The sequence below is a fragment of the Thamnophis sirtalis genome, unplaced genomic scaffold (assembly GCF_051295495.1).
Source record: "Thamnophis sirtalis isolate CommonGarterSnake01/CBP01778 unplaced genomic scaffold, rThaSir2_p1.2 scaffold_2, whole genome shotgun sequence".
In the NCBI taxonomy this organism is placed as follows: domain Eukaryota; kingdom Metazoa; phylum Chordata; class Lepidosauria; order Squamata; family Natricidae; genus Thamnophis; species Thamnophis sirtalis.
This window is the reverse complement of record NW_028261382.1, coordinates 15,423,280-15,435,892: the sequence shown is the minus strand read 5'-3', so window position 1 is coordinate 15,435,892 and position 12,613 is coordinate 15,423,280. Positions and strand designations below refer to the sequence as shown.

At 41.6% G+C, this 12,613-nt stretch overlaps 1 protein-coding gene across 1 annotated transcript in view; it reads left to right on the top strand.

The window, feature by feature from the left end:
* Positions 1 to 12,613, top strand: part of LRRK1 (leucine rich repeat kinase 1) — an 86,302-nt gene that overhangs the window by 3,622 nt on the left and 70,067 nt on the right. Inside the window, exons 2-8 of the mRNA XM_087704319.1 lie at positions 5,014 to 5,177; positions 6,891 to 7,062; positions 8,295 to 8,474; positions 8,701 to 8,849; positions 9,631 to 9,857; positions 10,427 to 10,554; positions 11,416 to 11,579. Of these exons, the coding sequence (XP_087560445.1) occupies positions 5,014 to 5,177; positions 6,891 to 7,062; positions 8,295 to 8,474; positions 8,701 to 8,849; positions 9,631 to 9,857; positions 10,427 to 10,554; positions 11,416 to 11,579 (1,184 nt within the window). The remainder of the gene's footprint in view (positions 1 to 5,013; positions 5,178 to 6,890; positions 7,063 to 8,294; positions 8,475 to 8,700; positions 8,850 to 9,630; positions 9,858 to 10,426; positions 10,555 to 11,415; positions 11,580 to 12,613) is intronic.

Here is a 12,613-nt window from a genome sequence, read left to right as displayed (position 1 = left end):
GCCACAAAGAAGAGGGAGTCAAACTATTCTCCAAGGCACCTGAGGGTAGAACAAGAAGCAATGGGTGGAAACTAATCAAGGAGAGAAGCAATTTAGAACTGAGGAGAAATTTCCTGACAGTTATAACAATTAATCAATGGAACAGCTGGCCTCCAGAAGTTGTGAATGCCCCAACACAGGAAGTCTTTAAGAAGATGTTGGATAGCCATTTGTCTGAAGTGGTGTAGGGTTTCCTGCCTAATCAGGGGGTTGAACTAGAAGACCTCCACAGTCCCTTCCAACTCTATTATTCTATTCTATTCTTATCAAAGAATTGGAAGATATTCAAGAAAGCTGTTTAATGCTCGCATCTAAAAAAAGATGGCAGTTTTTTATAAGAAAAGTTTTTATTAACTTTTATTTCATTTTTCCTTCCCCTATTTGGTACTTTAACTTTAGAGTTGAATTTATATTTTACTGACAAAAAAATAAAGGGAGACTATTATAGATCTATTTCAAGCTATTTAGCTCTCGTCAGCTAGCCATACCCTTCTGGGATTTGAACTTGGGCTACCTGTATATTAGGTAGATGTACTAACCTCTAAGCCACAGGCTCTCCTCGCTTTGTTGGCTTTGAAGATAAATAAAAAAAATATTTAACATTGGAGATAAATAAAAAAAGATACTATTAAGAAATCACTCTAAAATTGGTTGTCAAGGTGGCTCAGTGGCTAAGACGCTGAGCTTGTCGATCAGAATTGTCAGCAGTTCAGTGGTTTGAATCCCTAGCGCCCCGTAATGGAGTGAGCTCCCGTTACTTTTCCCAGCTTCTGCCAACCTAGCAGTTTGAAAGCAGGTAAAAATGCAGATAGAAAAATAGGGACCAGCTTTGGTGGGAAGGTAACAGCGTTCTGTGTACCTTTGGCGTTGAGTCATGCCAGCCACATGACTACGGAGATGTCTTCAGTGCTGGCTCTTCAGCTTTGAAACAGAGATGAGCAACTCCCGGAGTCCTTCGGGATTGGGCGGCATACGAAACTAATGAACAAACTAATAAACAAACAAACTGCCCCCTAGAGTCAGGAACGACTAGCACGCATGTGCGGGGGAACCTTTACCTTATTAACCTCTAAGCCACGGGCTCTCTTCGCTTTGTCAGCTTTGGAGATAAATAAAAAATGTATTTAACATTGGAGATAAATTAAAAAAAATACTATTAAGAAATCACTCTAAAACGGGTTGTCCTACTTGCATCTAACACTGCTGATGTTCGCATATCACTCCTAAGGAATGTTATATGGGCTTGTTACCACCAAAGGGAAAAACCCCTCTCTCCTTCAGACAAAGGAGGGTCCTTTTGAGTGTCAGGATGCTAAGACGGCTCAGGAGAGACACGCATATAGGCTTTGTCAAATTAATAATCCTGACGTTTTCCGAGCTTCCGTTTGAAAGAGCAGATTGTGTGGGTTCCAAATGGAACTAACACTCTGTTTGCTGTGAGAGATTTGGAGATATCCTCACAAGCGGACAACATGAAGGTGAGTTCTAGGCATGCAGTAATAATTTTATGTGAATTCTGTCCAGAGCTGCCTAACCTCAAAATGCAGCACTCCTCATTTACACCTTGCAGGAAATGTCAGAATTGTTATTTATAGCAGTAGACTTATATACCGCTTCATAGGGCTTTCAGCCCTCTCTAAGCGGTTTACAGAGAGTCAGCATATTGCCCCCAACAATCTGGGTCCTCATTTTACCCACCTCGGAAGGATGGAAGGCTGAGTCAACCCTGAGCCGGTGAGATTTGAACCGCTGAACTGCTGATCTAGCAGTAGCCTGCAGTGCTGCATTTAACCACTGCGCCACCTCGGCTCTTAAGCCAATTTTTCCCACTGTGTAATAAAGTTGTCAGATTATGCTTTACGTTGTGTTAGGGATCTTCAGGGATAAAATTCCTTGTCTGAGGAATAAAAGGATACAAGGTTTAAAAGCTATGGAAGCTTAACATCATTTTCAGAGATTGAGCTGTTTGCTTTTCTTCCCCCAATGCTACAGTCCTCTCTAGTGAGACGAGCGGCTGTATAAATTTGATAAGTAAATCAGTAAATAAAGTTGTTGCTTGGCTGCTAGATGCATAAAGGTTTTGTGCTACTTGATTTTTGTTTTCCATTGTTTAATTAGTTGTATTAAAAGCCCTCAATGGTGGAAGTATACAGAAGATTATAGCTATATTAAAAGAGTAGTGGTTTGTTCCAGATGTTGAATTTTATTATAAATTAAAAATACTGTAGATGGATAACACATGGTGATGTATTTCTCATGGACCCTTTGCTGTTACCATGTTTAGTATGGTAGTGGGGTGTTTGTGGAGGAGGAGGAGGAGGAAAAGGAGGAGTAAGAAGAAGAGGAGGAGGAGGAGGAGGAGGACTGTGAAGTCTGTGGTGCTCTCTGAGCTTGGTTGTTTTCTTGCAGACATTTCATTACCAAACTAGGTAACATCATCAGTGCTAGAAGTGAGGTTTGTATAGAGGGGGAATAGGAGGAGGAAGTGGAGGAAGAAGAAAAAGAAAAAGGAGAAGGAAGAGGAGGAGAGGGAGAACTGTGAAGTCTATGGTGCTCTATGAGCTTGGTGGTTTCCTTGCAGACGTTTCATTACCAAACTAGGTAACATCATCAGTGCTAGAAGGCAGTGGGGTTTGTGGAGAGGAGGAAGAGGGGGAGGAAATAGAGGAAGATGAAAAAGAAAAAGGAGAAGGAGGAGGACTGTGAAGTCTGTGGTGGTCTCTGAGCTTGGTGGTTTTCTTGCAGACGTTTCATTACCAAACTAGATAACATCATCACTGCTAGAAGAGAATGGGGTGTGCAAAAAAGAGGAGGAGGAGGATTATTATAGGGTCCTTGGTGCTCTCTGAGCTTTGCTTGTTTTCAGGAGGAGGAGAACTATGGGGACCTTGAGGCTTTCTTGGTTGTTTTCTTTCAGACGTTTCATTACCAAACTAGGTAACACCATCAGTGTTAGTGACTAGCATGCTGGTTGCTGAAGCCTTCAGCTCAAGCGTTCAGCTTTTGCCTGGATTTCAGTGCTCCTGACTTTTTCCGTGCATCCTTCAAACACCCTCTAAAGCAGTGTTTCTCAACCTTGGCAACTTGAAGATGTCCGGACTTCAACTCCCAGAATTCCCCAGCCAGTGAATGGACATCTTCAAGTTGCCAAGGTTGAGAAACACTGCTCTAAAGTCTGGGAATTACTCTGCAAAAAAATTGTCAATGTCTTTGCAACTCCCCAAAGCCATCTCGGATGTCTAAGGGACTTGAATTCTCTTTTGAATAATTGACGAGGAAGATGTGATGGGTAGCTGAAGTTGTCAGATTTCAAGGGTATTGGTTGACATCTATAGATAACCCTCAAGTCTGCTTTACTTTGAGCTATTCCTGTATGGCAGTTGTCCTTTTAGCAATGAATGGAAGTAAATAAATAATGAAAGTACTTTTTACAACTCCTAGAGTTTTGGTTTCCTGATCTGGTCTGCCTTGATAGGCTGAGACAGTATCTTCATTTGGTTAGGAATCACCCCATGGAAAGTACCATTGGTAAAAATATAAGAAGTAGTTTTGTTCCTTTCATTTCAAAAAAATATATACTCATTTATATGTTGCAAGGACTTCCCTTTGATCTACCACATTCATGCTGATTAGTTTGGTTAAATTTTTTTAATTGCTTGCTTTTTTTTTAAAGATTCAAAGCAGAATGAAAGTTGCCAGACAGGCTATAAAATATGCCATCTGTATAGATATCATGCAATAAACTTTTAGTGCTTTGAACTAAGCTCCCTGGTCTACTTACAGGTAAGTCCTTAATTTAACGACCACAAAATTGAGCACAACATTTCTATTAGTAAACGAGACCGTTTTTAAATGAGTTTGGCATTTTTTGATCATTTTTTTGCCATAGCTTTGTTCCTTATGCCGTCTGTCTTGTAAATTCACAGGATTCTTAATTTCTTTTGCCGTGTATATGTATACATTTGAACTAGACTGTGATATTTCTCTGGGTCATGTATGTGTGTGGATGTGGGTATATGCATAATGGTTATCTTTATTCCATTCCATTCCACTCTCCTATTCTATTCCATTCCATTCCACTCCGTATTCTATTCTATTCTATTTATTCCATTCCATTCCACTCCATATTCTATTCTATTCTATTCTATTCTATTTATTCCATTCCACTCCATTCCACTCCCTATTCTATTCTATTCTATTCTATTCTATTTATTCCATTCCATTCCAGTCTCCTATTCTATTCCATTCCATTCCACTCCATTCCACTCCGTATTTTATTCTATTCTATTTATTCCATTCCATTCCAGTCTCCTATTCTATTCCATTCCATTCCACTCCATTCCACTCTGTATTTTATTCTATTCTATTTATTCCATTCCATTCCATTCAACTCCGTATTCTATTCTATTCTATCCTATTCTATTCCAGTCTATTTATTCCATTCCATTCTACTCCACTCCGTATTCTATTCTATTCTATTCTATTTATTCCATTCCATTCCACTCCGTATTCTATTCTATTCTATTTATTCCATTCCACTTTCTATTCTATTCTATTCTATTCCACCCCACCCCGTATCCTATCCTATCCTATCCTATTCCATTTCATTCCATTCCGTTTTCAAATGAATCTGTAGTTGATAAGCTAAGTTGTTAAGTGAATTTGGCTTCCCCATTGTCTTTGCTTATCAGAAGATGACAAAAGTGATCATGTGACCCCAGGACACTGTAACCCTCATAAATATGAGCCACTTGCCAAGGGTCTGAATTTTGATCAGATGGGGATGGTGCAACGGTCATAAGTTTGACAACAGCTCATAAGTCACTTTTTGCAGTGCCATTCTAACTACGAATGGTCGCTAAATGAACTGTTGTAAGTCAAGGACGACCTATACTCATGCCTGGCTGTTCTTACCTATGGTTTGTCTTGTTGTCGTTCCTGTTAAATGGACTCTCTTTTACCCTTTGTGTACAGAAATGTCAGACATGGGCATCCAGCAGCCCACAATGGAATCTTTCTCCCCTGGCCAGACCTCTGCGAGCGAGACCATTCAGAGTCTGTACCGAAGAGGAGACTTTGAGATGGCTCTACAGATGGTCCGAGCAGCCAGCACGGGGAATCTCTCTCAAGAGGAGAAGGTGAGGGGGCTCATCTTTACCTGGCCTGTGAAAATTTGGAGATGAGGTCAAATGAACCTGCCAATGAGTACTTTTTCCATACGCCGTGCAATTTTGCAGGATCTTGAAATTTGACTCTGTGCACTTGTGAGTAAGGAGAGTCGGAATCAACGATGGGATAACGAATAGGAGCATCTGCTCATATAACAGTCACGGTTGATTTCGTTTAGGCTTAAGAGACAGTGGGGGCTTAGTGGTTAGGAGGTAGTATTGCAGGCTGACTCTGCCAACTGCCAGCAGTTTGGCTATTTGAGTCTCATTGATTAAAGATTGCTGTTCCAAAGTCGTGTCCGACCCATTGTGACCCCATGGACAATGTTCCTCCAGGCCTTCCTGTCCTCTATCATCCTCCGGAGTCCATTTAAGATCATGCCTACTGCTTTGGTGACTCCATCCAGCCACCTCCTTCTCTGTCGTCCCCTTCTTCTTGTGCTCTCAGTTTTTCCCAGCATGAGGCTCTTCTCCAGTGAGTCCTTCCTTCTCATTAGATGGCCAAAATATTTGAGTTTCAACTTCAAGATCTGGCCTTCTAAAGAGCAGTCAGAGTTGATCTCCTGTAGGACTGACCGGTTTGATTGCCTTGCAGTTCAACGGACTCAAGGTTGACCCAGCCTTATTTTAGAATATAGAATAACAGAATGGAAGGGACCTTGGAGGTCTTCTAGTCCAACCTCCTGCTTAGGCAGGAAACCCTACACCACTTCAGACAAATCGTTATCTAATCTCTTCTTAAAAACTTCCAGTGTTGGAGCATTCACAACTTCTGGAGGCAAGTTGTTCCATTGATTAATTGTTATAACTCTCAGGAAATTTCTCCTTAATTCCAGCTTGCTTCTCTCCTTGATTAGTTTCCACCCATTGCTTCTTGCCCTGTCCTCAGGTGCTTATAATTTTTATATATATATATTCCCTTCTATTTTCAGCAAGTAACACCATTGGTTAAGGAAGAAATGTAACAAGAAATGCTGAGTTGCTCTTGGCTTATCTCAAAAAGCTAAGGATGGTCAGACTTGATTCATCCATGGGAGGAAATCTAGGGCTAGATAATGACATTAGAAATGTCACTAAGAGCTGTGATGGCACAGAGGTTAGAATGTAGTATAGCAGGTTAACCGTGCACACTGCCAGCAGTTCGATCCTGACCAAGTCAAGGTTGACTCAACCTTCCATCCTTCAAAGAAGGGTAAATTGAGGGCCCAGATTGTTGGAGGCAAGAGGCTGACTCACTATGAACTGGTATATAAATCTTCAGTGTCATTGCTGTTGCTATTGACTTATTTGATCTCCTTGCAATGGACTCTCAAGAGTTTTCTCCAATATCACAATTTGAAAGCATGGAGAATAATAATTTTTATTATGGTCACAAACCAGCATTACTCCTAGGAGAAAATGGGATTAAAAATGGGCTTTAGACTATTCTAAACCAGGGTTCCCCAATAGAGCCAACATCAACCCTCAAGGGTCAATGGGGCTATCCAACTGTTGATGCTGTTATTACTATTGCTGTTGCTGTAGTACCATTAAGCACTAAATGACAGTATTTATGAAGTTGTTTGCATATAATAAATATTAGGGATGGGTGAGAAAATTGAAGGTTTATGAAGGAGTTGAAAAATTTGAGGACTTTGATCTCAAAATTAAACATATTTTTGATGCTTCCCTTTCTCAAACCAGGGACACCTGTTGAGCCTGTCAACCACCTATGGGGACCTTCAGGCTGTCAGATACTTGTTAAAGGAGACAGATGTGTCCATAAGCCTTGAGCCCAGTGATGATAATCCAGCGGTGGTAGCTGCGTATTTTGGACATAAGGACATAGCACAAGAATTGCTGGATTCTTTTCTTGGTAGGTTGAGTTTCTAGCCCTTCTCCTCCCATACAGTACACTTTTACTAATGTCAGGTTGTCCTCAACTTACAACAGTTCGTTTAGTGACCATTCAAAGTTACAACGACACTTTAAAAAGTGACTTCTGACCAATTGTCACACCCCCATGTTCGTGTGATCAAAATTCAGACGCTTGGCAGTTGACTCACATTTATGACGGTTGCAATGTCCCTATTCAGGCGATTCCCCCTTTTGCGACCTTCGGACCAGCAAAGTCAAGCGGGAAGCCAGAGTTCACTTAACAAACAGTTTGACGAATTAACAACTACAGTGATTCCCTCAACAACCGTAGCAAGAGAAATGGTAAAATGGGGCAAAACTCACTGAACCAATTTCTCACTTAGCAACCTCAATTATGGGCTCAAAACATGGTCTTATGTTGAAGATTACCTGCTTATGGAAGAGGCTGCCAAAATGTGTTCAACAATCTGTGCTTTCGGTTTTACACATTACAACAGTGCATTTGCACCAGAGTGGTGTGGTGGCCTTAAAGATGGAGCTCTCGCCTCACAATCAGGAGAGGCTGTGAGTTCGATGCTAGGTAGAGGCATATGTTTCTCTCTCTGGGCACAATGACTATATATCTGCTGAATATAACTCCACATTGGCAACAGGGAGGGCATCTGGCCAGTAAACACTCAGCTCCATTCAGTTGCCCTGACTCCACACTGCAAGGGACTTTGGGGTCATTAAAAGTAGAGGATGAACAGTGCATTCACACAGCATGCTAAGCCAAAACTAGTCCAGAAAAATTCACATTGATATTTACCGCATTTTTCGGAGTATAAGACGCACATTTCCCCCCCTAAAAGAGCGTGGAAATGTTGGTGCATCTTATACACTGAATACAGCCATTTGGGGCCTCCTGAAGTCCCCTCCCCCAACATCCCATCCCAAAATCAGAGGCGTTTTTGCCTTCCCCCAGCCCTGCTGAAGCCTGCAGAGTGCTCCGGGGGCTGGGGAGGACAAAAACCTTTTTTTCTTACTCACCTCTTTGAAAACTTGATGCAATACACCGGGGCGTCTTATAGTCTGAAAAATACAGTAAGTGCATTGTCTGATACCCACCTCCTTTTGATGTTGTTCTCACAGCGGCAGGAAAGGTCGTAAAATATTCTTGCCAGCCTCCACACACCCTGTCTTTGCCCGAGGGTGGTAATAACTTCGGTCCACGAATGCTCTTTTCAACAGGGGCAACGAACATCTTGCAACTGCTGAATTGGATGTTGGTGGTGGCTTGCCAACAAGGCCATCTAGAAGTGGTTAAGCTCTTGGTGCTGGTATACAAAGCAAACCCTGACAGCTACGCCATGAGAAAGAATGAGTTCCCCGTCCTCCTTCGATTGCCGCTTTACGCCGCCATGCAAGAAGGTGTGTGATGGTTTGTTCTTTCTGGGCCAATTTTTTTTTCCTTTTCTGGAGTTCCCAAAAGGGAGGGTGGGCACGAGAAAAGAGGAATTAGTTTCCATCCATTGCTCCTTGTCCTGCTTTCACGTGCTTTGGAGAATTTCAGAACTGAGTACTTTAAGAAAAAGGTTTTAGAAAAGTAGTATTTTAATTGCTTAACATAGCTTCGGGGCTTATGTGTGTTTATTAGGCCATGACGATATTGCTGCCTTTTTGCTGGAAAATGGTTCCTTCTTTTGTTCTTACACATTAATGGATTGTCCCAAGGCGAGTAAACGGCTTCTTTGCAATCATTTCATTGAACCAGTTTCTTCATCCAGGAATGTCCAGGCAAAACCAGTAAGTCATGCGGGAGATGGGGGTGGGCAAAGAAATTGTTTAAATATTGTAATTGTTAGCTACTAGTACCCATGGTGGCCCATTGGTTAGGATGCAGTGTTGCAGGATAACTCTGCTGACTGCCAGCAGTTCGATTCTGACCGGCTCAAAGTTGACTCAGCCTTCCATCCTTCCGAGGTTGGTAAAATGAGGACCCAGATGGTTGGGGGCACTCTGTAAACTGCTTAGAGAGGGCTGTAAAGCACAGTGAAGTGGTATATAAGTCTAAGCGCTATTGCTACTAAAACTGCATTTAATGCATACGAATAATTTTGAGAAGTTATGGAAGGGCACTTTGATTCCTACAATGGATGAATGACTGCAAACGTTTATGGCGTGAACAGAGATGGCTAAATTGACTGCTTTGATTAAAGAAAAAAAGACAATTGTTTTTGTTTCTACTTGAAAACCGCTTCTCGACTTTGTACTTGAGGTGGGGAAAAAATGAAACTTTGACTTTGGGCTTTACCAGTTAGATAGAATTGTTAGTTAAACTATTATGTAAAATTAAAAAGTTGAGGCTTGATGTTAGTATCTTATTCTACTGCACCAAAGGGAGATGGAAGTCAATATCTTTTCTTTCCTTTTTTTTCCTTTTCCCTTCTCTTCTCCCTCCCTTTTTTCCTACTATTTTCTTTTGTATTTCTCTATTTCAAATTATAAACAAATTTATAAACTGTATATAGATAGATTGTTGATGATCTCCATTGACATGATATGATCCTCATCTCTTTATCTTCAGGGTCTTTCTGTGAACTGGTCCAAGCTCAGATTACCTTGGGTGGATTTTGACTGGCTGATAGATCTTTCCCATCAAATAACGGAGCTGGACCTCTCTGCTAATCAACTGACCTCCTTGCCGTCCATCATTCCTTGGGGTTTGATGAACCTTCAGAAACTGAACCTCTCCGACAACCGATTAAAACAGCTGCTTGACGTACCGTCCTCAGATGGAATCATTTGCACGAAGTAGGTGGACCTCATCCTTAGAGAAATTTACCTGGGAGGGATTGTGAATATAGGATGTACTGTATTTTTCGGACTATAAGATCCACCGGAGTGTATCATCTATATAGCTGTCAGCCTCTGTTTTGCTGCTTGCTTTCCAGCTGCCATTGAAACAGGGAGGGAGGGCATGGTATTTGGGTGGGGGGAAATAATCTGTACAGGAGGACTGTTAATTGGGAGTTGTTCTCACCATTCGTTTGCGCATGTGGAAGGAGGGGAGTTTCCCGCCAAGGCCAACTGTCCAGCATTCCAATCTGATGATGATGTTTGAAGATGTTTCCCACCTGACAGTTGTGGTAATATATGATTGGACTGTGGACTGGGGTACCAAGGGGAGGGGAATGAATCGTGTATTGATATCTATTGCTTTTGCGCTCTTTTGCTCAGATCCAGCTTTGCTTCGCTTCTCATCGTTTATAATCAGTAAAAGTACACTTAATTCTGAAACATGGAGTTGAGTGGTTTCTTGGTTATTAAGTGAAGGAGCGTGACAATAGCTATCTTCCATTTACTTTTTTTTTAATACACAGGTTACTGGTGATTGACATATCTAACAACAGGTTCCTCAGCCTTCCTTCTGGTATATTGCATCTTACCAGACTCCAAAGACTCGCAGCTTCCCAAAATTATTTGGAAAGACTCTTTGATGAGGAGAACAGTGAGTGATATCTTCAAAATCCAACCGATTGTTTTGGAATAGAAAGAAAAGACATTTTTTCCCCCTTCTGGATATCCCTATCCTTTAACTTATGGTGGCCTTCTTTATGTTCTGATTCTACATCTTCTCAAATCACTGGAAGTTATTTATTCTTCCTTCTTTTCATATCCTGAAGCACGTTCAGTGTCCTGGTCTGCCCATCCTTCAGCACACACACAAGCCCCTTTCTTCCTTTCTTTTGGAAAGCCCTAAGCCATAAATAGGACGCAGTGGCTCAGTGGCTAAGATGCTGAGCATGTTGATCAGAAAGGTTGACAGCTCGGCGGTTTGAATCCCCAGCAGAGCATAACAGAGTGAGTTCTGTTCTACTTGTCTCAGCTTTTGCCAGCCAAGCAGTTTGAAAGCATGTAAAAATGCAAGTAGAAAAATAGGGACCACCTTTGGTGGGAAGGTAACAGCGTTCGGTGCACCTTTGGCATTGAGTCATGCTGGCCACATGACCACGGAGACGTCTTCGGACAGTGCTGGCTCTTTGGCTTTGAAACAGAGATGAGCACTACCCCCTAGAGTCAGGAATGACTAGCACATATGTGCGAGGGAACCTTTACCTTTAAGCCATAAATATACAACTTAATGTTCATAACTTACAAATCATCTTTACACATCACAATGATTGGATACATTAATGTCCAAGCAGATTGCACAATGGCTTAGCATGGTGTATGAATTTGGCTATTGTCATTCTGCAAAAACTAAATTGCCCAAAAAGAAAACTAATTCAGAGAAAAGAGTAAACCTGATTAGCAAAGATTCTCATATTTCTTGGTGAGCTATTTTCCTTTGGATTTTTCCCTCCCCCAGCAACCAACTGGATTGGATTAAGAAAACTGCAGGAATTAGACGTCTCGGACAATAGATTATCGGAGCTGCCTGTTTCCTTTCTGCACTGCTTGAAATCATTACAAAGCCTCAATGGATCTAGCAATAACTTAAAAGTGTTTCCTCTGCCGTGGGCCTGTCCTTTGGTAAGTCTGGCTAATCATTGTGCTAGTTAGGTGATCTCGGTGAATTCTAGAATGTGTCGTTTTTGATTTGTGTGAGAATTCATTGGAAAACATCTCTTTTGTTTTAAAAGTTTTTTTATTTTTTATTCTCTTACATACAACTATAAATATACATTCACATAGTTGTTATTCTTCTTTACATTTGTCATTCTTATACATTTGTTATTCCATTTAATAGATTATAATATACAGTTTGGGTTGCTTTACTTACCATCCCTTCTGCCTGTTATAAGACCACCTTATTTTCCCTTTCTCTTCTCCCTCCCTCCCTCCCTCTCTTCTCTACTTTCTTCCTTCCTCCTCTCCTTCCCCTTCCTTCTTCCCTTACCTCTCCCCTACTCCTACTCTTCCTCTTGATTGAAAGACCTCTTTGAATAAGTACATTTACGACCACACTTGAGTCCAAAATTTCTGTGGGTAAGCGAGAAAGTTCTTAAGTGAATTTTGCTCCATTTTATGACCCTTTTGCCACAATTGTTAAGTGATTTTGATTTTTTTTTTGATTTTATTGAAAATTTATATGCCGCCCTTTTCCCTGAGGGGACTCAGGGCGGCTTACAACGATTTAGGAATGGGAGTGCAAGACAAGACTTAAAAAAAGAATCGTGGTTAAAAGAAAATTAATCATAAAACACAACATTCACTCAGCATTCGGGTGGGGTGAGAATAATCCTATCCCCAGGCCTGACGGGATAGCCAGCTCTTAAGGGCTATGCGGAAGGCCTGGACTGTGGTGAGGGTACGGATCTCCACGGGGAGGTTGTTCCATAATGTCGGAGCGGCAACTGAGAAGGCTCTCCTCCGCGTAGTCGCCAGTCGGCACTGACTGGCGGATGGAATTCGGAGGAGGCCTACTCTGTGCGATCTGATGGGACGCAGGGAGGTGATTGGCAGAAGGCGGTCTCTCAAAGTGAATTGTTTCCATTGTTAAGTTAGTAACAATAGCATTTAGACTTATATACCCCTTTACAGTGCTTTGCAGCCCTCTCTAAGTG